The 27,329-nt window shown below is 38.7% G+C and overlaps 2 protein-coding genes across 3 annotated transcripts; one reads left to right on the top strand and one right to left on the bottom strand.

Moving 5' to 3' along the window:
- Window positions 1–131: 131 nt before the first annotated feature.
- LOC137092658 (RING finger protein 222) lies at window positions 132–5,306 on the bottom strand. Its single transcript, XM_067457013.1, has one exon. It carries the CDS (start codon window positions 5,263–5,265, stop codon window positions 4,639–4,641), a length of 627 nt encoding a protein of 208 aa, XP_067313114.1. The 5' UTR covers window positions 5,266–5,306; the 3' UTR covers window positions 132–4,638.
- ndel1b (nudE neurodevelopment protein 1-like 1b) lies at window positions 5,277–26,062 on the top strand. 2 transcript variants are annotated; one of them, XM_067457003.1, is made up of 9 exons: window positions 5,277–5,310; window positions 11,523–11,617; window positions 14,661–14,814; window positions 18,397–18,545; window positions 19,775–19,911; window positions 21,962–22,135; window positions 22,311–22,402; window positions 22,543–22,688; window positions 24,770–26,062. In XM_067457003.1, exons 2-9 carry the CDS (start codon window positions 11,532–11,534, stop codon window positions 24,861–24,863), a joined length of 1,032 nt encoding a protein of 343 aa, XP_067313104.1. In that variant the 5' UTR covers window positions 5,277–5,310; window positions 11,523–11,531; the 3' UTR covers window positions 24,864–26,062. The 2 variants fall into 2 exon arrangements, with proteins under 2 accessions (XP_067313104.1, XP_067313095.1); XM_067456994.1 differs by lacking the exon at window positions 5,277–5,310 and adding an exon at window positions 6,897–7,048.
- Window positions 26,063–27,329: the final 1,267 nt, after the last annotated feature.

The following is a 27,329-nucleotide window of genomic DNA, read 5'->3' as shown; positions in this document are numbered from 1 at the left end:
CAGCATTTTTTAGAGTGTAATTAAAGGGGTACTTCAGCGCTGGGAAGATGAATCTGTATTTAAACTGGGTCATCGATGTATTAGAAATGTGAAATTATTTTTTAATTTGGTGCCTTCTAGACTAAGAAAAGACTAAAAAAAAATTATCTCATGGGGATGAAAGACTACAATTCCCAGAATGCTTCGCTGCCCTGTGAGGTCATTCCCAAAGCCACCAACTTGATTACTGTGACTGAGTTGGAGAAGACGCTACAATTAAAAACTGAACGTGTGTGTTCAATATAATGAGTGAGTCACCGCGCGAGTATCACAGCACTGAGCACTAACTGCAGGAGTCAGATTAATGAGCTGATGAGCTCTGGTGATGAGAGCTGAGGTAATCGCGACTACACTCGTGGCATACATTCACAACGCGAGTTCAGTCTGGCGCGTTTCAGTTCATGCCTTTGCAAGCTTAACTTTCATAGAAATTAATTTGAGAAGTTAAAAGACTTACATTGCTCACCATAGCTCCGTTTAAATGAGTGCCTGTAGCTGTGAGCTGAGCTCTGAGTGTGATCTCCATCCCCCATGAGCAGGTTCAAAACATGCAGAAATGGCTCCCTCTGCTGGCTGTAGTCTTTAGCCTTTGGCCAAACTTTCCTTCTGTGATGCAAATATCGTCAATTTGTGTCATAGGAGGAATTTTTCCAGAAATAAAATGCATAAATCTCTTGTCTCGGGGATATAAGGGGGAAAAGCACATTTATTTGAATATACTGCAGGGTTTCTACTGATACAAAGCCATATGCTAATCGCTGAAGTAACCCTTTAAGTTGGCCGTGCATGCTGTTTTGTCTAAAATAAGGTCTCTAAAGTTGGCTAGATGGCACTATCCCCAAAAAACAAGTCCTAGAAAGGCAGTCCTGAAACTGCGGCGGTCCTAAAAGTGCAGCCTCCAGTATTGCAGGGAGATAATATTGGAGTCGCAGATCCATGTGAACGGGGACAGTTTTGACAACGTTGTCGTATACACGAGAAACACAAAGGAAAACTTTTCAGTTGTTAGCACATCTTTGTCGTGTAAACGTGCCCTTAAACTGATCTGTAAATTTAGCCATTCTCTCATCAGATTGAGTTCTCGATCTACACCAAACAGAATGGATGTAATAGCCATGGAAGTTTTTAAAGAATCACTGCTGATGAACTGTATGTTTATCTGATGATTTGACACACAGAAATCTGCACCGGTGAATTTCATAACACTGTCAAGGTCATAGTTCGCCCCAAAATTAGATGAAAACAAACAAGAAATTGGATTTCTGGAAAGAACAAGAAGCTTATAGCTTACATTATTCAATTTCATGACAACTAAGCACAATTTCACCACCAAATGTCATTACCGCAATGGGATATATATATATATATATATGGTAGAATGATTTGTATTTCACTGATGTTAAAATAAATATATAAAAAATCTTTGTATTGCAGTAATTTTTAATGTACTTATATCATGGCAATGGCGTAACAAACAAACTCATTTTTTGTCTTTTGATTTTGTAGTCAAATGGCCTTTTCTGGACATGTTGTTGTGAAATTCACCCAGATGCTTTACTTTGCATCTAATGTTCTGATGGTGGGGGGAAATCAGTGCAGAAAGACTTCTAAATGAGAAAATGTGTTATCTGTAAGCATTATCATACAAGTCGAAATATATGTTAAGCCAACATGCAACATGTCAAACTGACTCTCATCACTTGTTTGAATCAAGGACATGTAAGAGATTTGAATGATCTTTTCAAAATGAACTAATACACACATTACAAAGATAATCATGTATACAGATATGTTTATTTATTCATTTATCTGTGACATTTTCAGCATCAAATTAAATATTCAAAATGGACAAGTAAACCAAGGAATCTTGTAATGGAGACGAACTGAACTGAACATCTGATTCATCTTTTTTCTCGATGCACTTCAATCATCTGTATTAAACATTTTGGTTGATATATTGACATCATCCTGTTAAAGCCAGCAATGTGGAGTGACAGAACAGAGCATGCATTTAATTATCCCCTTTAGATAATCATGTGTGTGTTCATTTTAAATGATACCAGATACTAAAGGGATTTGACGATGAACCAGGGATGTTGATCGGTGCACATTATCCAACAATGTACAGCCTTCTCCACCTCTGCTTACCGAACTAATGTACAAATCTGCCTGTAAATCACCCTCCTCAGCTTAGCATATCAGTGGAAGAACACAGTCTGTACTGTGAAGCCTGCCGCAGTCCTTATCAGAATGTCAGAAATACATAGATATATATTAAACTCTACATTTGTAATAATACTTCTGGTGTAAGTGCTTTTGTGTGTTTTAAAAACTGCTGTAATAATGTCTGCATCCTGACATTTATATAAGGCCTATATATTGACGAGAAAGAGTCCTCATTTATGTTTTTGAATTTATTATTATTATTTTATATATAAAGTTTGATGTCTGAAACTGCTGAATCTTTGACAAACCAGGTGTTTATCTCAATATGAACTCAAACATTTCTTACCTAGTTCCAGGCGGGTTCTGGAAATAAAAACTCCATTCATTTTCTCCATAGGGAAATTGATTTTTAACGATAACTTATAAATCTTAAAAGACAGCCTTATACTGTGAGCAAGGTTATACATTTTTGACACTATTTGCTTCTGTTGAAGCCATCAGCCCGCATTATTTCAACTTAGTTTTAAAATCGTGTCTAAAAATAGAATTACTGGTGAAAAACCACATTACCCATGATGCTGTACAGTAAATTCCACCAATCAGAGAGTCGAGATCTTGTTAGCTCCGCCCACTCCCATGAAGCATTATAAATTACGTAATCGAGTTGCTCTCCCTAATACTAAAACATTTGAATATATATATGCATATTTTGCAACAAACGTAACATTTATACAGATATAATCAATAACTTTAAATCAAAGTTATTATTTGGTCTTATAATTCTCTATTGGTTTTAATTAGATATCATTCGCAATGCTTTATGGGAGTTCTTTCCATCATTTAAGCCGTTAAAGTACAGTAAAGTGGTCAAAAGTGATGTTTGGCCTAGGAAAATGTATATCTTTACCCTTTATTCAAATGATTCACAATTTGCTAAATTTGTATAAGCATATTGTGTAGTTATGCTTGGAGTCGGTTGCTTTATTTGTGACGATAACGCAAATTATGCGGACGTAATTTGTGGCCAGGCTGTCATACAAAAAAATGATGAACCAAAACAAGAGAGAATCATCAACTATTAATAACGGATTATGTTTTAGTCAATGTATTATTTTTCCTGTGAGCGTCTTTGTTTTTCTATGCGTTTGTTTTTGTAAAGTCAAATAAAACCTGCAGCTGTAGTTTGCATTTTTTTTGGTCAAATAATTCAGTCAAATATTGACTTTCTTTCTTTTTTTATATATGCCTTAAATCAAGTACAATCAACTTGGATGTTTAAGTCATTTCAACTTAAATTACATTAAACTTACAATTTGTTGAATGTTGTATAACTTATTCAAAAATTTACTTATTTTGATGAGTTAAAGCAATGTAAAAACATATGTTTTCATAACTTATTGATATATTTTTTAAAAGTATACCTTGACCAAATGTAGTGTTTTGTTCTCCCCTCATATTTAAAATATTTTACAAAATAGTTCCTCATATTTGTAGGGTCATTAAAAACAAACATCACTTTTAGCCATACACTGTAAAAAAATATTGTTGGTTTAACTTAAAAAAGTAAGTAACATTTTTGTTTGATTTTCAAATACTTTTTTTTTGCTTCAAATAAACTTTGATTTTACTCTGATTGGCTTGGTTTGGTTCATATTGGATAAATGAATGGAGAGAAAAAAACAACAGCTGAAAAAGTTCCTAGGAGAAACATCAGACAAATCGATGCTTAAAAATGATACATCCATTGTGTCACCTGAAACTTCTGAGCAATAACTTTGTCCTCGGGGAGAAGACACACTGGTCAATGAGGTCCACTTACAGGAAAACATGAAGACACATGAATAATTTTTAGAGTTCAGATGTGCATTGCTGCACAAGTATGTCACGGAAACACCCTCCAATCAAGTAGTGACTGTTAACTTGCAGAATGTGAAGTATTAAGACATTCCAGAGCTGGATTTAAAGCGCTAGCCCGTGTGACAAGAATTTCTGGACATACGAGGGTGTGTATCATTCCTCGCAAGCAATGCAAGCAGTAGAAAAAAGCTTAAAGTAAAGCCTCATCATCATCACACCTTTCCCCTTTCTCAACCCTGCTGTATCCATGGTAGTTGTAACCAAATCCCAGTGTTTCTCCAAGATCAAGTGACAACCAGACGACGAGCTCATCTTTGTTTCTCAAGCTTCAAATGTCTCCTGAGTAACTCGATGAGGCAAGCGTGTCATACTCAAGATTTTCCTTGGCTTTGTAGATTCAGATCCAGAATAAAATACCTGCTTATCCATTAAGTAACACTATACAAGGACTTTGTTTTGTAATGAAACCTTCTCCGGCATGCCTCCTTCCAAGACATGCCAGAACAAGCACACAATAACCGTCTGTTCTTCATCAAACAATGATTGTGACTTGGCTAACTAGCAGTTCTGGACCCTTTATGCCAACAGAACCCAAGGAAGTGTGGCAGCCACCAGTGCCAGTAATGTGAAGGTGATCATTAAGACCAGAAGGCAGCAGGAGATGGTGCAAAGCCTCCGTCCATTGCTGCTGTAGTCCCGCTGCATGGCTGAAGTCGTCCCAATGTCAATAACATCGCCTTCAGTCATAGGTCGTCCCAACTCGCTTATGATAAACACCTCTGAAGTGTCTTTAGGACTGATGAGTCTCTGTCTACACAGTCTACACAAACTCCTCCGTAGACACCTACTGATACAGCCAAGACCGCCACTATAAGAGCCATGACCAGCGTTGAATACAGGGGTGGGCACGGGTGGCACTTTCAGTGTCTTTCCGATGCTTTTGGCTTCTGCCGGTGTAAATGTTAATCTGTGGAGCTTTGTGATGAACGTCAGGTGTCTGCAGACAGGACAGATGATGTTATCCCGTTTAAAGGACCCGTTCGGGCAGGTATTCATCAGGGTTCGCACTAAGCAGTCGTGGCAGAAGTGATGCCCGCAGCTGAGCGTCCTGGCGCTGTCCGTGAGACTCTCGTAACACACCGGACACTCGCAGTCTTCCTGAGCCTCCTCATCCATGGCTTTCCCCGGGTGTAATAGCTCCATTTGGATCGCCTCGGCTGGCTTTAAGAAGCTGGACTGCGCGTCGAGGTGAACAGCAGCCTTCAGACACACACACACATCGACACAGGTAACCGATACTCCCATAGTTCAGACACCCGTGACGACACGGCCATTGTCATGCGAAAAATGTTGAAAAACTAGATCTGTTGTTAACGTAGAAGCTGGAAATAGTTTGAATGCAAACATACCGCAGTTATACTATTTTTTAAGTAGCTATAGCTATTTGTTATATAAGCCGTTTGACTTTTATATAGGCCTATTCTACTTTCGTTATTTATTTCAACAACAATGATGAGGATAATGATAAGGCTGGTAACACTTTAAAAGTTACTAACTTGAAGTTAAAAGGTTTATAATTTGTTATCAAACTAATAGGCTATAATGAACTGCGCTTTTACTGCATTTATTAATCTGCGTTATTAGCTGTTCATTTGAGCTTTAGTCTATAATCAGCTACTAGCCTACTTTATTAAAATCAAAAGTTGTTGGCTATTTGTTTAGTTATTTGTTTAGCACTCTGAACTAACTTGAACAACCAACGAACAGCTGTTTTTGTTTATAGGCTAACTAACGTTAACAAACAAACGTAGCCTAACATGAGACCCTGCTGTAAAGCTTTATTAATAGCGTTATTATTTTCCTATATGAAAACCATAAATTGAAAGTTTAAAAATTTAAACGTTTTTTTTTTAATCTAGCTATAGGCTAATAGGCCTATAATATTTATCCTATTATTTATTAAACAGGAATCATATAAATAAATGGGAGAAAAAGATGAATAAACGCATAATTTGAGTGGAAAACTAAGAACATTTATCTAATTTAATAAACATGTTTTCCTATTTAAAATGTAGGCTAAATATATACATTTAGCCTATGAAATATATTTCAAAATGATTAAATAAACACAATGTAGCCTATATTTAAAACTTGTTATAGGCTATTTAATAGGAGCACTTAATAGGCCTAGTTTAAAAGCTGTAAAAAAGAAGAACATAAAAAACGAAATATAAGAAATAAGAAAAAAACATAGAAGCAATAGCCTATTTAAATAAAATCTACATTTAATATATGTTTATTATTATTATTATTATTATTATTATTATTATTATTATTATTATTATTATTTATTGTATAGAATGTTTTTTTAAAAAGATAAACACATGGCAAATAAAACCGAAAACAACAAAACTGCAACCATTATTAAATAAACACAATATATATGGTAGTAGCCTACTACAGTTCAAATGATGTAAAACAAGAATTAGATTGCTTAAATAAAATCTAAAAATATATGTTTTCATTTATTATTATTATTATTATTATTATTATTATTATTATTATTATTATTATTTTATTTATTTATTATTATTAGCCTATTATTGGACAGATAGATACTACTGTAGGATCCATAGACTGTAAAAAAAACTAACGCGCGCGCCATCGTGTGGTGTGATTTACAGTAGGGATTTGGTCAATAGTAAAATGAAACATAGTTTCTTTCCCCGGTTTATAAAACACACACATGTGCGCCGATCGTGAGTGTCTCAGATTCAGAGGACCTTTACTGATTACATCATAATAATGAGAATGCGTTTCACTGACGTTAGAATGACGCAAAGACGCGGTGTCGTCATCTTACCGGAAGTTGAAAGGGAACTCAGTGGAGTCGCGTTGGCATTTCCATAGGGCATCAGCAGCCGACGCTCGAGCTCAGGGGAGACACCGAGCCTGTTCGCAGACCTCAGGATTAGGACATGATAAGGTACATTTTCGCGACGTTCATGATAATTATACATAAGTTGCCGTGTTCAAAGAGCGGTCATGAAACGAACGGCTTCGTCATTTAAACAGACTGTTATCTTAAACTGTCATTCTCTGGCCACTGAAGAGTTAGAGATTTAAGTGCCGGTTTCTTCTGGCGTAAAGGCAAAACGCCTTTGATTTAACGATTCATATCGTGGAGCATTTAAATCGCAGGTCATTGAGTTGTGATTTTCATTATTTTAAATATATAGAGAGTCTTTATATGTATTATTTACAAAACGTTGGTCAAATCCGCTGGCCGAAACATCAACCTGAAAAAGATTCACGTGCTGTTTTTTTACGATTCTTAACCAGTCAAAATTCGGTTAATTTTTGTCGAAAAACTGTGTATTTTTGCTCATGTTTAATATTAAATGTCGCGCTCCTGGTTGTTTTTGAATTGAGTGTTGACTCCTGGTCGTCGTTTGATTAGGTCATCCTAACGTTAACGTTACCTCATTGGTCTTGCGTTTTAACCTTAGCAAACGTAGCATTTGTTTGCTAAATCGAGCGTACATAAATATTTATTATAAATACAGGACAGGAACAGTGTGTTTGAATTATTTACGTGTGTCATTTGTATTGCTCTATAATATTCATGATGCGTACTAAAGTTCACATACAAATATAAATTGTACTTTTAATGTAAACTCATCAATGTTTGTGCTTGTTTACATTTTGTGACATTGGGTTTCTAATGGCATTTCTGTCTTGTCATACCAAAAATACTATAAACGCCATGTAAAACCTATGTTATAGTAAGTATGTATATATATATATATATATATATATATATATATATATATATATATATATATATATATATATATATATATATATATATATATAATATAATATAATACATGCTACTTGAATGCAGTTCCGATAAGTACAGATTATAAGTACAGATTATATAAGTACAGATTAAGTACAGATAGTACAGATTTCATCCCCAAATCTTTTTGGATATGGCACATGTTTATAGTGTATTACTCAGCAGGATATTGTGTTCTGGATTGTGATTTAGGAAATAATGTCATCCTTGAAAGAAAAACAAAAACTAATCTGGCCTTTCCTCTGACTGTGTGTAGTCATTGGCAAAGAGCGTAGGTTGCGGAAAGCATTACATTAGACAGGAACCATCCCACTGTCCCGTGGTGCGGGACAGGCGCTCTGTGGCCGGACAGATGGCCTCACTGTCAGGAGTCAGCTTGGGAGGGGTGAGGAACTCTGTGTGGCGGCTTAAGACATTATAAATGACCACAATTGAAATGGCATCAGCTTTGACTGCCCTCAGGAGAGTGAATCCCAGTGGAACCAAATTGTGCTTCATAGTAGAAAAACATTGGCTGGTTTTGTTTGATGAATTGATTATTCTGTTCAGGTGTGAATTTTATATTTATATTGGAGGTGCTTGTTTGATTAAAAGAGATTTCTGGTCACCTTTTTAAATCAATATATATATTTTTTTATTTTCTTCTAAAGATGAGTGTCTGAGGCAGGTCTGCTGCTGATGGTCACGTCCTTCTGTACGCGCGTTCACCAGTAGGTTCAGTAGATTGTCAGAAAACAAACGAGACCCAGCATTCATGATATGCACGCTCTTAAGGCTGTGCAATTGGGCAATTAGTTGAAAGGGGTGTGTTCAAAAAAATAGCAGTGTCTACCTTTGACTGTACAAACTCAAAACTATTTTGTACAAACATTTTTTTTTCCTGGGATTTAGCAATCCTGTGAATCACTAAACTAATATTTAGTTGTATGACCACAGTTTTTTAAAACTGCTTGACATCTGTGTGGCATGGAGTCAACCAACTTGTGGCACCTCTCTGCTGTTATTCCACTCCATGATTCTTTAACAACATTCCACAATTCATTCACATTTCTTGGTTTTGCTTCAGAAACAGCATTTTTGATATCACCCCACAAGTTCTCAATTGGATTAAGGTCTGGAGATTGGGCTGGCCACTCCATAACATTAATTTTGTTGGTTTGGAACCAAGACTTTGCCCGTTTACTAGTGTGTTTTGGGTCATTGTCTTGTTGAAACAACCGTTTCAAGGGCATGTCCTCTTCAGCATAGGGCAACATGACCTCTTCAAGTATTTTAACATATGCAAACTGATCCATGATCCCTGGTATGCGATAAATAGGCCCAACACCATAGTAGGAGAAACATGCCCATATCATGACGCTTGCACCTCCATGCTTCACTGTCTTCACTGTGTACTGTGGCTTGAATTCAGAGTTTGGGGGTCGTCTCACAAACTGCCTGTGGCCCTTGGACCCAAAAAGAACAATTTTACTCTCATCAGTCCACAAAATGTTCCTCCATTTCTCTTTAGGCCAGTGGATGTGTTCTTTGGCAAATTGTAACCTCTTCTGCACATGCCTTTTTTTTAACAGAGGGACTTTGCGGGGGATTCTTGAAAATAGATTAGCTTCACACAGACGTCTTCTAACTGTCACAGTACTTACAGGTAACTCCAGACTGTCTTTGATCATCCTGGAGGTGATCATTGGCTGAGCCTTTGCCATTCTGGTTATTCTTCTATCCATTTTGATGGTTGTCTTCCGTTTTCTTCCACGTCTCTCTGGTTTTGCTCTCCATTTTAAGGCATTGGAGATCATTTTAGCTGAACAGCCTATCATTTTTTGCACCTCTTTATAGGTTTTCCGCTCTCTAATCAACTTTTTAATCAAAGTACGCTGTTCTTCTGAACAATGTCTTGAACGACCCATTTTCCTCAGCTTTCAAATGCATGTTCATCAAGTGTTGGCTTCATCCTTAAATAGGGGCCACCTGATTCACACCTGTTTCTTCACAAAATTGATGACCTCAGTGATTGAATGCCACACTGCTATTTTTTTGAACACACCCCTTTCAACTAATTGCCCAATTGCACAGCCTTAAGAGCGTGCATATCATGAATGCTGGGTCTCATTTGTTTTCTGAGAATCTACTGAACCTACTGGTAACTTGTTTGCCACGTAGCAATAAAAAAATATACGAAAAACCTTGATTATTCTGGTTAGTCACATTGTACTGCTATTATTTTGAACAATACTGTATCTTATGTTCGTGTTTCCCTTATTCATGTGTTGAGCGCCACCTTGAGGAGCCATGAGGTAGGGACGCTGGGAGCAAGGAAATCTCTTTAGAGCGGCTTGGAGCCCTATTGATTCTCGTATCACACGGAGAAGGACAGTGATACTTTGCCTTATCAAAATTTTGTCCCACCCCTAATTGTTACCATTTATTTGTGTCAGGTTATATCCAGCTGCTATGCATTACGCAGTGAAGTTTCATATTTAAAGCTAGTATTAGAAAGGTAAATCTTCTCTGGTCATGTTTTTACTGGCATGAGGGTGGGATCAACCTGTCACTCGACCAATAGCAAACCACAACCATCTAATCAATCACTGATGGACAAAATCAAATCCCGCCCCTAAATTTTGTTTTCATGTTTGAGAAGCTGTTTTGCCTGGATATACGTCACAATAGGCGAGAAAAGACTACCGTCACTTTCGTTTCATGTCAGTTTGCTTGTTGTACTTCCATATTTACAATAACGAGGGGGTAATAAGTTCACTTACTATTAAGTGTGTCCAATTCTATGGGGATCCCTCCGAGTCATTTACAAAGTAATCGAGGCGGTGTGGGGAAGCACTGGGTCACAACATGTGACACTGCTGAGAATCCGGAGAATTCAGAGGTGCGTGGAATATTTTGGACTGTTTTAGGCGCAGAAAAGGTTCATCTGCTACTAGTTTAGACAGAGGCCCTGTGCTGAGCGAAACTGATGTCTTCGGTTCACCGCTCTTCATCATGTCAGATCCAATGAGCGATTGCGCACAAAATGACCAACGATAGGAATTAATTGAGTGAAAGTTTTCTGGAAAACACTGGATCTCTGTGCTTGTTAAACGAATGATGTCCCAAAACAAGACATGGATGAAGAATGTTTATGAGACGTTGTTTAAGTCACACGTGACTTATAGAGGCACGTAAACGTCCAAGTATGCTTAATGTTTTTTAAAAGGGCAATATCTGTGACCATTTATCTTAATCTGAGCAAGCTTTTCTGTAGGGAAGGACTGCTCTGTTGGATTTGTGACAGATGCTTTCACATGTGATCTCTAATAAAGGCTTATTTCATGCCAAACTGAGAATGTTTTACTTTGCTTAAATCCATTTCATTATAAACCTGTGTCGCTTTCTTCTGTGGAACGTCTTGCTTTTACCATTAACGAATCTGAGCCAAAGATAAAATACAATGCAACGTTTTTATTGGCTTTTTTATAACCATGGACCCTCAGCATGGGTTCTGTTTGTGGGGTTGGAACAGGACAAAACTGCAGTAGGGATGTGCAAATGAACATGCTCGGTGTGTGTCTATCCGGACCGCTCTAATTCCCATCTGCTTCCACAGGTCTCCACCATGGACACAGAGATGATGCCGAAATTCTCCTCGAAAGATGAGGAAATCGATTACTGGAAATGTCTGTCTCTCAAATACAAGAAGAGGTAGGCTGAAATCATTAACTACTAAAAATAGCAACCAGCTGAGCTTTTTACAACTGTGCAGGTTACCTTCATATAAAAGCCACGGGGAGTCCACTGTTTATTCAGACAAATGATCCTGATAGTTTTTGTTTGTTTGTTTGTTTAAGCTTGGCCACATTCTTTTAGTTAACTTTGGCTGGCTGAGGCAGTAATAATTGTGTCTGTGCCTATACTTACAATCACAAGCCCTGTGGATGGTGAATGGCTGTAAATATGACTACAGCACTTTTTGTCATGGGAAAACATGAGAAGATTCCACAACACACAGAGCCTTTCACTGCCTCTGACAAAAGAGATGCACTGAAGCACTGTGAAGATACACCACAGCTCCAGTTATTGTGTTGGGCATCTCATTAGGCCGTTTGTGCTTGAAACATGATGTTGAGCTCTCGGATACGTTATAGTCGAGCTGGATTGATTCCCTTTTGATTAATGTGAAAAAAATAGGTTATGTGATCAATTAAATAGTATGCGCTAGATCTCATTCTAAGGAACAATAGTGGTAGGATATCCATTGCAATGATTGCTTAGGCACAAAATGCCCTCAATGCTGGTATGTATGTGTGCATAATCCTACTCCTTCAATCCTTTGAGTTTGTGTTGTATGTCAGTTGACTTCTAAGACAACCCGACAAATGGAGATTAAATGAAACCCTGTACCTGTTGCCATTGGTCAAACAATGGTGGTGCCGTGTTCATTTCATATCTCTCTTTATAGTACTGCATTTAATTTTTGTTCATTTTATTACTAACTTTCCATTGAATAAAAATAGATTTGTGTTTGTATATGCTGTCAACTGTAGTTCTTGGAAATAAAATCTGTATCGGCCAAGCCCGCAGTACCCCTCTCAGAAACTGAAGCTTTCGTGCCTCGATCACCCCCTGGTGACCGGTCCCAGTATAGCCGCCCCTCTGTGTTTTCTAATGGACGCGAGGCAAACTAAACAATAGAATTACACCTCAAATATTTTTTCCCCAAAGTTAGTTTATGTCATTGTAGGCAGTCATCATCACAATGATTTCATTTAAAGTGTTCGTTTTTAAAATAAGTTTAGTTTTACCTAGTTATCTGATGCTATAAAAACGGGTGTGTGATGTCATGATTGACAGCTGAGATCGACGTCTTCTCTGAGTGAAGTTGTCATTGAGGCACTAACAGACTTTTTCCGGGATTTTTGGGAGCAGATTGGAGCTTTAGCTTTAATTTCTACATTTCCTTAACTGTTTATTTCACACCAACATAATGAATTGTTCTGCATCTGTGAGAGTGGGGGTGGGTTTTTGATATCGCGACTGTACTTCCTGCTCTCTACTATGCAACTCCGGTCCCGAAATCGCTACTGCGCAGACTCTGTCCCAAGATGTCAGCGCCGTGCAGGCCGCCTGAAAGCTTCAACTCTGGCAAGCAGAAACGGATGATGTTGAGTCGTCCGGTCTATGGTATCGGCACGTCGGCAGGTCACAGTTATGAAAGCCAAGAAAATTGCAATCATGGCAACGCTACTTTTAAGTACATTTATTTGATGTGTTGACTTGGATACTAAAGCACTTTTTTATTACCTGTGAAGCTGAAATGACAATAAACTTAAATACGACAACCAATTTTTGAGACCTGTCTGCAAAAGCAGGATTTTAAAGCATTGTTTAGGTGGGTTTTTTTTAGCTCCCTCGTGCCCTTTTGACCAAAAGTGGACTGAGAGTGTCTCTGATCTAAAACGGAGCTGGCAGTTGGCACTAATGCGGGTGGTCTCTGTCTGTTTCGCTCTGAACTCCTACACAGTTTCAACACGTGCACATGTTCCTCCTGGGCTGTGGTTTCACTGCCTCAGATCCCTGGTTGGAGCACAGGAAGTTCTCTAATCCCAGGAATTTCCTGCTGAGGAAGGGGCAGAACATGTTTTCCTGGAAATAGTTGCACAAATGAGTCGGCCTTTTAAAGCCCCTTTACCTCACTTGACAACATCAAGCCTTAAAGACTTAAGCAACCAACCACAACATCCTGGCATCATGACTGAGAAAACATCGCTCATATTTACTTGGTTTATACGTGTGTCTGGGGGTTAGTGAGATTTGTAAAATGTTTTTAATCGAAATCTCACCAAGGCTGCGCTTATTTGGTCAAAAATACAGCATTTATTTTTTAGAAATGGAAATCTTTTGTAACATTATAGGTGTCTTTTACTATCAATTTTGATCAGTTCAATGTGTCAATGCTTGTGAAGGTAAAAGGTATTAATAAAAACTGTATCTTGCCGACCCTCAAACTTTTGAACGGTAGTGAGTAATACCCCTAGTATCAGTAAAGACTAAAAATGTGCATTTGAGCAGCTTCCTGTTGTCGAGTGAGTGTTTTGTGCTGAGTTAGGCAGGCCGCATGTGTCTGGTGTTTCAGTGAAGGAGGAAGTAGGTGACAGATTTAAGGTTCCCTCTCCACATGACATAAGGAGGCCTAGGGGAAGTGACCAGGGTTAAAGGGGTGTGCCATGTCAAAGAGTGCCACATGGCTTCGGAAATGCAGTCTAAAAAAAAAAAAACGGCCCCTTCCATTCAGTCATCAGCTCATTTCCTGACACCAGACCCCACTATTCATCTCTAGTCGGTCTGTGACCCCTGAACCCTGACTGTCAAGGGTTTAAAGTGAACATTTGGCAGTGCAGATGTATAAAGTAGATCTTTTCCACAGCTGCATCACTTCTGGCCCTGAGATGCTCCTGACTATCAGACAACAGGAACTGCTGAATTCTGCTTTGTGATGGTTAGGTTACTCTGGGTATCGCTTTTGGACTACTTTTAGGACCTCCAGTCTAAATGGCCCCAGCACTGAGTGACTTTAATTCGTCATCTGCTTTAGCACCAGCTGTCAAGGCCTGAATGCTTGTAGCGTGTCAGCTCTTTGTTGCAGTCTGGGTGTCAATTTGCATTGCATAGTTAATGTGACGAATGTGCCGCCACTGTTCCAGATGGCTGGCAACGTGTGATTTTTAATATGTTTACGTGTCTGCAGCTGTCATGACGCTCAGGAGGAACTGCAGGAGTTTCAGGAAGGCAGTCGGGAGCTGGAGGCCGAGCTGGAAGCACAGCTGGGTCAGGCTGAACACCGCATCCGAGACCTGCAGTCAGAGAACCAGCGGCTTAAGGGCGAGGTGGACACACTCAAGGTAGATAAGAGCAGGGATTTCCTTACTCTTTTGAAACGATACGAAAGTCCAGCCAGACCATGGAAATTAGGGCTGCAAAATTAAAGGGGTACTTCAGCGCTGGGAAGTTGAATCTTTATTTAAACTGGGTCATTAATGTAGTAGAAATGTGAAATTATTTTTTAATTTGGTGCTTTCTAGACTGAGAAAAGACATAAAATGTATTTTTGTCTCATGGGGATGAAAGACTACAATTCCCAGAATGCTTCACTGCTCTACGAGGCCACTCCCAAAGCCACCGCTACTGAATCACTCTGACTGGATCACTTTCACACTGCGACCGCGTTCATTTTCATAAAATCAGTTCAGTTAGAGAACCGAAACTACAATTAAAAACTGAACGTGTGTTCAATATGTGATTTAGCTGCTGAGGGAGTTTCACACAGTGCAAACACTGCAGGAGTCAAATTACATAGGCTACATTCCTGATGAGCTGGGGTAAGAGGTCTCATGATGAGAGCTGAGGTAAACGCGACGGCACTCGCGGCATAGATTCACAGCGCGTGTTCAGTCTGGAGCGTTTTCAGTTCATGCCTTTGGAAGCTTAACATTCATTTGCACAAGCACAATCATTTGAATATACTCCAGGGTTTCTATTGATACAAAGCCATATGCTAATCGCTGAAGTAACCCTTAAATCAATTTTGTAATTGTGATTACAATTACGTATGTCTCAATTATGGAATCGTTCAATAAAATGTAATCGCATTTACAAAAAAAAAAAAAGTCCACTTCTGTGCTTAATTTTTTTTTTTTTCTTCCTGCATGTTATCTTCTGTTTTTTTCCCCCCATTGTTTAATTTTATTTTTAGTGTAACATAATATACCATGCATATTTTACTTTTTTTAATTTAAAGAAGCCAAATCAATGGACTTGTTTTCAGCTCGTTTCTTTTGAAATAACACTATGGCATGCATTCGCTTCAAACTATTATTAAAATTATATGCAAACTATTATTATTATTAATTAAATTGTTATAAAACTATTCAAAACTTAATTCAATGTAAATTATGATAATCGTAATTTATTATCGCAATTACAATTTCAGGGGAATAATCGACAATTAGGATTTTTGTCATAATCGTGCAGCCCTAGTGGAAATTAATCTGAAAATGGGTTCAGAAATCATCACATTATGGGACATGCAAAATACAAAAAGAAAAAAAAAATTCTATTTTATTTAGCAAAGATGAATCTAATTGATCAAAGTGACATTTATAATGTTATGCAGTTTTCAACATTGATAATAATCATACATGTTTCTTGAGCATCAAATAATCATATGAGTGATTTCTGAAGGATCACATGACACTGAAGGCTGAAATAATGATGCTGAAAATACAGCTTTGGCATCACAGAAATAAATTAGTTTTAAATGTATTACAATGAAAAAGTTATTTTAAACTGTGGTAATATTTCACAATATTATTGTTTTACTGTATTTTTGATCAAATAGATGCAGCCTTGGTGAGCATAAGAGACTTATTTTAAAACATTAGGTCTTACCAGCCCCAAACGTTTGAATTGTAGTTTATGTTTTTATTTATTTATTTTGCATTGTTAGATTTATTTTCAGAATTAAATTAATATCTAATCTTACATAATTAATGCATTATGTAAGTAATACATTAATTATTTAAATAATTTAGTACATTAACATTTTACCACCCAAATTGTCATTACTGTTTTGCCAAAAATATTTTATTTAAATTGCAATTTGTGTGTGTATTGTGTACTTTTCTTATGCAGTTTTTATTAAAAAAAATAATTATTCCAATACTCAATATTTAATTCCAATATTTAATTATTCTCTTGTGAGAGTCACCATTGAGGGCTTGTCTCCACTACGTTTTGTTTAAAAATCTTTTTCTTTTTTTTCACTTGAATTTGAAAAAGCTGCTTTTGCATTGTAGTGTGGATTGTAAAAAAATGGAGGCTGCTTAAAGGGACAGTTCACTTTAAAATGAAAATTTGTCTTCCTTTACTCACCCTCAAGTTGTTTTAAACCTGTATGAATTTCTTTCTTCAGCTGAACACAAGGGAAGATATTCTGAAGAATGTCAGTAACCAAACAGTTAACTGGAGCCATTGACTTCCATAGTATTTTTTTTTTCCTACTATGGAAGTCAATGGCTCCAGTTAACTGTTTGGTTACTGACATTCTTCAAAATATCTTCCCTTGTGTTCAGCTGAAGAAAGAAATTCATACAGGTTTGAAACAACTAGAGGGTGAGTAAAGGATGACAGAAATTTCATTTTAAAGTGAACTGTCCCTTTAAAACTATGATGTATTTTTAGTCATGTGACTCATTCATCCCAAAGCAAAGCAATGTTGTAATCAGTTAGCTGATCTCCATTTTGATAGCATTAATTTCAACGTGTCTGACCTGCAGCAGCAACAACTCCACCTCATTGTCCGTCCATTTAAAAAAACATGTTGCCTTTCCTTGACATTGCGTCGACATATCAAAGAGGCAACAGTAAATAAATGCCTGATGGAAATGCCGCATTAAAGCATCTTATGATTTACTCGTGCGCAGCATAGGGATGTAAGGGTTTTCAGAAGTTTCAGTGTGGATGAGATATGCTAATGTGGGCAGAGAGTGTTTTCAAATGTAGACACATCCTGAGGAGAATGGAAACATGTTACTAGTAACCTAAAGATTGAGAGCATGAAGAATATGTAGTAAGTGGACTTCAAATCCAACTAAAGTGTAAAGTTTGGCCCATCTATTGGGTACAAAAGCACGTAATTGCAGGCAAATCTCCACACACCTTTAATCTGCAGTTTTTATCTCTGGCTACACCGCTGATTTTTTAATGTGCTCAGTCAAGAACATCCCACAGTGCTGTGATGCAGCAGTGCCCAGTGTGAGAGCTGTCGAGGGTCTCTGTTAATCCCAAGTGTGCCGTAATTGGATGTCAGGATGAAGAGGAAGAAAATAGAAGGCTAATGGCTCAGCAGAAAAGTTCACTTCTAGCACAGTTGTTCCTCTAAGACCCTGACAGAAATATCTTGATAATGGCTTGGGTTTAAGCAGACGCTTGATTTATACGGCTTGCTTATATTTGGGCAAGGTTTCCGATTGTTTGTGCTGTCCCAGAAAGCACGATCATTAACTGGTCGTGTTCTCTACAGCCTTTGCCCACTGTCCTTGCATCCATTTTGGAGAATATGGGACAGTCGTTATTTTGCCATGGCTCAAAACAATGCACTTATTCAGACTAAAAGAAATGGGGTGGATAAAGTGGGTTACATAGAGAAGTCAGGAAGGTTGCCATGTGCACTGGCATCCCTCCTTTTCATGGTCCTTATTTAAAGGACAGCTGACCAAAAATGAAGACAAATGCAAGTAAAAATTGAAGGTTTTCTCCTCTTTTTTGTCTCTTTGGGCTTTGTCAAAACAATCATACTGCACAATTGACTTTTTACTAAGTATTTATAGCAGATACATTTTCTCCCCAGCTATTGTCAATAAAGTTCAACTTCTTTATGAGGGTTTTTGACTCTGAAGGTGTCTCCCCTGTGTCCCTGACTGCAGGAGAAACTGGAGCAGCAGTACGCCCAGAGCTATAAGCAGATCTCAATGCTGGAGGACGACCTGGTCCAGACGCGGGGCATCAAGGAGCAGCTGCACAAATATGTCAGGGAGCTGGAGCAGGCCAACGACGACCTGGAGAGAGCCAAGAGGTACAGGGAAAGATCTTGCTGTCATTCTAAAATAACTTTGCTCTGAATTGCTACTTTTCTATCGACCATTTAAGGCGGGCGCGCACAATGCGATTTTTGCTGTCGTACGAGTTCGCAGATGTGTCCCCTATTGTCAAATCATCCACAACCACGTCACATAGGCTAGATCTATGAGTATTATTAGGCTATATTGCTCAGTGGATGCAACCATACAGTATGCACACACACTTACACGCTCGCTTTCTCTCTCCCTGGTTGTTTCTGTTGAAATAAACGGCTGCTGTTCTCTGCTTTTCAGAAAAATCATATACACACAAATTATTTTTCTTTATTTTTCCTATCCGAAAATAGCAGCATCATTGAAAGCTCCAGTCTCTATATCCCCTTTCACACTGCACGTCGGACCCGCAATATTCCCGGAACATTGCCGGGTCGCCTTCTGTGTGAAAGCAACCACGTCCCGGAATTGATTACCGAATTGAACCCGGGTCGGGGACCTAGTAACATTGCGGTGTTCAATCCGGGACGAGCGCTGTGTGAACAAAAGCCAAAACTAATGCCGCAACGTGTACGTAGTTATTGTGCGACTCCTAGAGCTTGTTTTTTCAATAATACAACCCTGCAGTGCCAGGAGAGCTAGTCCGTGTTTTAAACGCAGAGAGTGTTCGTATACAAAAGAAACTAAAATTAAACAAGCAGAAATGTGCGCAAACTGGACACAAGTCGAGACCACGGAGCTCCTTACTATCTGCGCTGAAGCTGAGATCGCTCGCCATTATACGTCACATCAGGATGTCACGTGTCAACTCGACCCGGGACCGTTACGGGTTGTGTGTGAAAGCGCACATATTACGGTATTTCGCAGGCAGTGTGAATGGACCAAATCTAGCGGCCCGGGAACAAATGCCGGGTCGCATTATCTGTGGATTTGCCGGAATCGCAGTGTGAAAGGGGCTTATGTTTAGCGTGAAAGCTTGTGTGATTGCCGCCGGCCCACGATGCAATACAGTCTTGTCGTGTACCAGCTGCTTTGATGCGATTTATCAAATTAACAGTTTCGTAGCTCGTACAATATCTCACGACCTCACGAGTGTCCGATTTCACACAGTGTTCGCCTGCCTTTAGAAATGGCTTGCACTGGTACCAATGTCTAACAAATCTGGATCAAACTCTATGGAGCAAGTGTTGTGCTACAGATATATTTGCAATGATGGTTTGGCTTTGTGCAGGGCCACCATCACATCTCTGGAGGACTTTGAACAGAGGCTAAACCAGGCGATCGAGCGGAACGCCTTCCTGGAGAGCGAACTGGACGAGAAGGAGTCTCTCCTGGTCTCAGTGCAGAGGCTGAAGGATGAAGCTAGAGGTAAGCTTTGCTACTGGACAGGGCTTGACATTTTAACTTTTTTCTTACCAGCTACTATGGTTAGTGGTTTTCCAAAGTTACTAGCCACTCAGCATTTTCACCAGCCACATTTTTGACATTGCTTTCCAATTGCAACTTGTATCCGAGTGAAATGGTTTGTCATATGAGGAAGAAATGTGTAGGACGGGACTTGATTTTGTCAATTGGGAACAGATTGTATTTTAGAAGTCGAAATGGTTTCGTTTGAGTGACTGGTTGCTGGAGGGGAGGGACTGAAACTTGTCTGGCTTTTAGACTACCTTATTACGACATCACACAAATAAAATAAAAAATGGTGTGTGCATGAATGTATTCTTTTTTTTTTTATGCAAACAGACAAGTACAATATTTACAAAAGAGAAATAAGATGCAAAATACAAATACGAAGACCAACAAAACATACATAAGAGCCAGTTGTGTGTGTGTGTTTAACTGCAAGTGTAATTGTGCATAAGTTTATAAAAAAACATGACAACATTCCATAACAATAAGTACCGTATTGCCATTTTTTTACTTTCCAAGCCATGTATGTATGTGTGAACCTTAAAGGGATCCCCTGGTGTTGAGACTTGTATGGCTTAATATAACATAAACAATGTCTCTTACTGAAATATGTAGTAGAAAACCCATGAAAAATCTACGTTATTTAAAAAATCGATTTTATATTTGGACCATGGGCGGCGCCATTTTGTTTGCGTTCTAGGTTGATGACGTAGAATGGTTGCACTCCTCAATCAGCTGCCGTTACCCGTAGCTATTTTTACCACAACGCAACTCGAAAATTGTTTCAGAGTTAAACAAAACCAATGAATTGCTTTGTAATTGCACTTAAAACACACTCAAACATACATGTGCACACACACTCTCTCTCACAGACTCACACACACCCCAACAGATCGGCACGAACACACACACACACGCACTGCGTGCGCGCATACATAACCCTCAATCACTATTCCCTGTGTTGATATCATAGATAGACTGTTGATATGCAGTAGATTAACTGTAATGCCTAATGTAACCAGCAGAGGGAAATATCTAGGTAGGACGATGGGATAGGGGAACGTGAGGAAGAGAGGCAGGATGTTTTGGTGATGATGCATGGGATTGGTTTGTGCATTAAAGTTTGAGCACAAGCTCAGTGAATTAACCTCAATCTTTAAACTTTCATTTTTAAGACACAAATAACATTCCCTACTTTTGTTCACTAATACAACTTGAATGAGTAAATGAAGACGAGTGCGTGAAGTCGGAGAGCTGTTTGTAAATCGGCTGTACACTCGTTATTGCGGTGAGACTGAATGACTGCACTCGAACATGTCCACTATGGTGTCGGACAACACTACAAATGGCCGTCCCTTCAAATAATGCCCTATTTCAGGGTATAGGGGGTCGATTTCGGATTCAGCCCCGGTCGTGGAGACTGAGCAGCCCAACATCTCGATTGAGACAGCGCAGTCTGTCAGGTGTGTGTGCGCGCCCGCCGATCTGTTTGTGACTTGTGTAGGTGAGTTTGTGTGCACATGTATGTTTGAGTGTGTTTTAAGTACAATTACAAAGCAATTCATTGGTTTTGTTTAACTCTGAAACAATTTTCGAGTTGCGTTGTGGTAAAAATAGCTACGGGTAACGGCAGCTGATTGAGGAGTTCAACCACTCTACGTCATCAACCTAGAACGCAAACAAGATGGCGCCGCCCATGGTCCAAATATAAAATAGATTTTTTAAGTAACGTAGATCTTTCATGGGTTTTCTACTACATATTTCAGTCAGAGACATCGTTTGTTATATTAAGCCATACAAGTCTCAACACCAGGGGATCCCTTTAATGAACTTACAATGGAAGGCAAGGTATTCCGGACAGAAATTAAAACTTTTTCTGTTGTAGGCAACTTGTGCAGATGCTGTCTAGTTTGAACAAAGTTCAAGTTATTTGGTCTCGAGAATTGAACAAACATTTAATTGTAAGTGTGTTCCGGTTTATCAGTGCAAAATGTGCATGTTCATGTAGACTTGCGGCAAGAGCTGGCTGTCCGAGAGAGGACAACAGATGTTGCCAGGATGTCGGCCCCCAGCTCTCCCACCCTAGACATTGATAAGACAGACTCTGCCGTGCAAGCCTCGCTGTCCCTTCCGGCCACACCTGTTGGGAAAAACATGGAGCATCCTTTCATTGCTTCCAAAGGTTGGTGTGAAACTCAAATGGAAATAAGCTGTCTTATTGTTTTTATTTGTAAACTTTTATGTAATTAAGATCAACATTGTATTGCCATTGGAATTCATATTTGTCCATTTTTGCGCACTCTTTCTTTTTACAGTCTCACTGCCAACAGTAAAATAATTATATTTTTTCTCCAAAGCATTGACCAATGGCTATGGAAACTCTCCCCTCACACCATCTGCACGCATCTCAGCCCTTAACATCGTTGGTGACCTTTTGCGGAAAGTCGGGGTAATTCCTGAATACTTAAATCATGAAACTGATCTGTGTGTGTGAGATACTTTAACGCTTCGAGAAAATGCTTGTGATACCTGTATCAAAACTAGATTCTAATACTGATGGGAAAACATGGGCTGTCTCTGTTTGTGCAGGCTCTTGAGTCTAAACTAGCTGCATGTAGGAACTTTGCCAAGGACCAGGCAGCTAGGAAAAGTTACGCCACAGGAAATGGAAACCTCATCAACAGCAATGCAACCAAGTTCTCTCATTCACTTCACACTACGTATTTCGACAAGACGTAAGTGTTTGGGTTACTATTGTCTGCTCACCTGACCTGCACAACTGCATAGGTTTCTGAGGACATTTGTTTATTAAATGTATGGAACAGATTTTTTTTTGGCCTGTTAGATTTGTTTTTAGCTAACAGTGTCTTTCTATTAACTTTCTATTTTTTTTGTTTGTTTGTGCTTCTCAAAATTAGGGTGACCATATTTCTGAAACGTAAACCTAGTTCAGTGGTCAAAATATAATTCAAATCTCACTTATAGAGGAACCAAAAACAGGGACAATACATACATTTTTGTAAATTGATTTTTAATTCTTATAGGTTTCTTTTTTTATAATAATAATAATAATAATAATTAATCTTGATGATGTTTGTTCTTTTCTAACTGCATTTAATATTTCATTTTTTTCCAAACTGTAAATATGCTCTCGCTTTTGAAACTGGATCTTTACTATAATTAGAGTTATGATTTAGCTTTTTATGTATGTGCTTAAAGGGTTAGTTCACACAAAAAAAAGGAAAATATGAACGAAGGTTTTACGGGTTTGAAACAACATGACGCCGCATTCACACGGAGCGTAGGCGTTAACGCTTGACGGAGGGCGTGGCTGAAGCTAGGTGCTGACGCGATCGTCATAGTGACAACAGCCAATCACATTAACTTGCCGCTTGGACCAAAACACAACACAAAAAAGCGCCTTTTTTGGTTGTATGTGCGAGTACGATTGCCCGTGTAGTTGTTGTCAGCGCACTGCACAGGTGCACGAAGCTGTTAAGTACATTAAATCCCGAAAAAGCGCCGACAGCGGGAAGAATATCACGTAGTGGTCCAGGAGCTGCGTCTGGATTTTTAACGGTCTATGGTCTGGATGGTTCACGGAGCAGTAATGAACGCAATTGGCTAGCGTCTGCTGTAGGATATTTGCATACGGCGATCTGATTGGATGACGCCTGCGCTGGCGCTTGAAAAGTTGAGAATTCTTCAACTTCTGCCGCTTGCAACGCGAGTGAAGCGCCGCGACGGAACCCACAATTCAGTTCGGCAACGGATGATGTCACCCATTCAAAGTAAATGGGAAGCGTTAACGCCTACGCTCCGTGTGAATGCGGCGTGAGGGTGAGGAGTTAATGACACAATTGTCCATTCGGATGAGATGTTAAACCGAGGTCCCGACTCTCTGTGGTCGTTAAAAATCCCGTAATGTCCTTCGATAAGAAGTAGGGGTGTAACCCCAGCATCCTGGCCAAATTTGCCCATTGGCCCCTGTCCATCATGGCCTAATAATCCCCCTCTCCTGATTGGCTTCATCACTGTCCCTTTCCACCAATCAGCTGGTGTGCGGTGGGCGTTCTGGTGCAAAATGGCTGCCGTTGCATCATCCAGGTGGATGCTGCACATTGGTGGTGGTTGAGGAGATTCCCCCTTCTATATGTAAAGCGCTTTGGATGTCTAGAAAAGCGCTATATAAATGTAACAAACTATTATTACTATTATTAATTGCAATTTTTGGGTGAACTAACTCTTTAAGTATGTACTTTCTGCGATCTATTTGATTATTGTTATTAATATTTTATTCCTATTTTAGTAATAAACTTTAACCCATGTGGGATAGTTAAGGTGTGTGTGGGGTGTGGGGGGTGTATGTACTGTTTCAATTTATTTTTCCATAATTTCCACCATTCACTCCTTTCTTTCGATTTCTGCTCCAAGATACTGGTCCAATAATTTGCATTTGGAGTGGCCTTCTAAAGGCACACTTCCTCTACTATATGATTGCTAAAATGTAATAAAAATATACAAACCAAGATTTGGATTGTTCTAGAAAGTTATGTTTGCTAAATGGTTGTTGTAATTCTTTGTCTGGCGTGCCTTTTTTTCTTTTAGGAATTAGTTTTTCATTGTTTTTAAGCAAAAGTTCTTCAACTTATGATGCAGGAAATCTTTTATTTTTCAATCTAATCTGGAAGTTATAACCCTATAACCTAGTTTGCAGCCCCCTCTGGTGGTGAAAAGTACTATGGTATGATGTCATGGCATCAGTATGAGTGTTTATTTTGTTTATTGACGGTTTGCTCATGGCTGTTGTTCACAGGACTATGAACGGACTGGACCCAGGAGGTGCCCTGACCGCCATGGCTTCCCCGCGAACCGTGTCTCCTCCCGGCATGCTCCCTCTCAGCGTGTGACAGACGGTCGACCTTCACACAAGCTCGGACACATTGCGGAAACGGAGAGGACACTGAGAGTGTGTGAGTGCGTGCGTGCGTAAGAGAGACTGAGATGACGTGCCTCAAGCGTGTCTGACAGATGCATGTCAGGCGCGAGGGGGGCCGTTCCTCTGAGCGTCCTGCGTGGTTCTGTCGACCTCTGTTCTCACGAGGTCTCACTTAAAGCCAGCAAAAGACAAGGGTCTGAGTCGGACCACAGCTTCTGTGTGAGTGTTTTAGTGTGCCGCACAATTTAAAAGATATTTAGCCAATGTGAAAATGATAAAAAAAAATGAAAAGGGATTTTCTTTCGAGGGGAACGTCACTGTATGCTTAACGCACGTGAGTGTGTCTGTTGTATGGGATCTGAACGTCCCCTCAGCTTTGATTTACATGTTCACTGTTTTCAGGTTCAGTAAAGTGGGCTTAATGTGGAGGTCAGCAGATGTGTGTTCTACTGGAATGAATGCCAAGAAAACCTTCATGTTAAATAACATCGCCTACCTTTAAAAGTGCCCGTTTAATGAATTATTAACCCAGCTGGCTGGACACCAGTCTGCTTAATGCAACCTCTCTTTTAGGGCTTCAAACGGTATGTTTTTTTTTTTTTCCAAGACCACTCTGCACCTCCACAGTTACTGTGTGTAGATCCCATGAGCCGAAGTGGACAACAAATACTGTTTAACTGCAAATCAGTCTCTGTGCAATGTGACCATCCTTACAAAACTCGTCAGTGGTTGTACGAACCTCATTTCTATCCCATGTGCCTCTGGATCTGCTGGTGAGTTTGATATTCACCGTTTATTTATTTCACTCATGGAACAGAAGCCAACTTATGTTTATCACAATGTTTAAGTTCTGTTCATTTACGGCAAACTTCAGCGTCGAGTATTAGCTGCACTTGTTAGTATTAATTTACCCTTTTGACTCTTTAATTTCACACGCACTTTGTTGGCTGTTTTGTTATATTTAATGTATATAGATTTGTAAACATAGCAGCATTGCCCAGTCTGTAGATACTAAAATTGGGCTAATATGCTATTTAATTTATTTCAGAAACTTTATGGCATGTTTTGACACAAGGATTGAATTTTACATACTGTGCAATTGGTTCAAAAGCATATATCAAGATGTAAAATTGGTTGTCTAATATGTGCAAATAAATAAAGGGAAAATAAGTGGTGAGTTGGGGTTTCTTTAACAATCGTGCAGTAAACCGCAGTCATGGAAAACATTTTGGAAATGTTTTGGAAAACTTATACCTTGGTTAGTAATTCTAATTTATAGTTTTTACTATATGCATATAGAATCTAATGTCGATATTTTGACAAAAACAGGTTTGACATTGCAAGAGTGACCTACTGACAGGATCTATTTCACAGACTAAGGATACTATATGGAAGGATGTCATGATTTTAACATTTTAATTAGATTAGTAAACTGTTGGAAATGAAACTGGGTGGACACAACCTTTACTTTAAAAGAGGTATTTTTGTGAACTTTGTTACTGAAACCACACGCGAATATGGCAAGCCATTTGAACATTTAATCCTTAAAACATACTAGTATCTATTTTAATGCTACTAGTACTTATTTTTAGGATACTAGTATCTATTCCATTTATGTACTAATACTTGTTTATTAGCTACTAGCGCTTATTCTTTATGTACTAATGCCTATTCTTTATATACTAGTACCTTTTTAAAATATACCTTATGTACCCGAATATAAGACGACCCCCCCATTTTCCAGACTTATTTTTTTGGGGGAAAAATTATTTTTGTGGGAAAAACTGGTTTTCAGCAGAAAATGTTTTTATTTGAAAATTCTACTGATAATTCATTGGATTTTTTTTTTTTTAACCCCATTCATTGCTGGGCTCGACATGCCTGTTCATGTGCTTGTCCTTCAGATAAGTAAATCGGTCATTCACTTGTCCCAGTAAAAAATGTGCTTGCCATTTTTTTGTGTTGTAAATATAATTTATTCTGAAGCAATATTCTCAACAGTGTTCAATCAGCTTTGGCATATTGAAATCTGCATATTTGTGAGATGTTTACCTTTTTTAAATGGCATTTTTAACCCTAATCTTACTTTATATTCTTAAATTTGATCTATACATTCGATTAAAATAAGACACTAGGCTATAGGGCTGTTACCAATCAAATGAAATAATTTACACTGAAAAATTAAAACTGCATTAAATAATGTTATGAGATTAGTATTTTTGGATAAATAAGGCATTTTAGAAAGTATGTTTAAACATGAAACTAAACCACCAGTAGGTGGCAGCAGGTTAGTCTTAATGAGTGAGTCATTGAGGCACTCATTCAAACGACTGATTCATTCAAGATTGAGGCAGTCGTTTACGAACAGGTTATTGAATCTTTGATTCAACCGATTCATTCAAACACTGAATCATTCAGTAACGCACACTGTTGCTGT

The sequence above is a fragment of the Pseudorasbora parva genome, chromosome 2 (assembly GCF_024679245.1).
Source record: "Pseudorasbora parva isolate DD20220531a chromosome 2, ASM2467924v1, whole genome shotgun sequence".
NCBI classification, from domain to species: domain Eukaryota; kingdom Metazoa; phylum Chordata; class Actinopteri; order Cypriniformes; family Gobionidae; genus Pseudorasbora; species Pseudorasbora parva.
The sequence above is the reverse complement of the archived record's forward strand: the minus strand, read 5'-3'. Positions and strand labels throughout refer to the sequence as shown.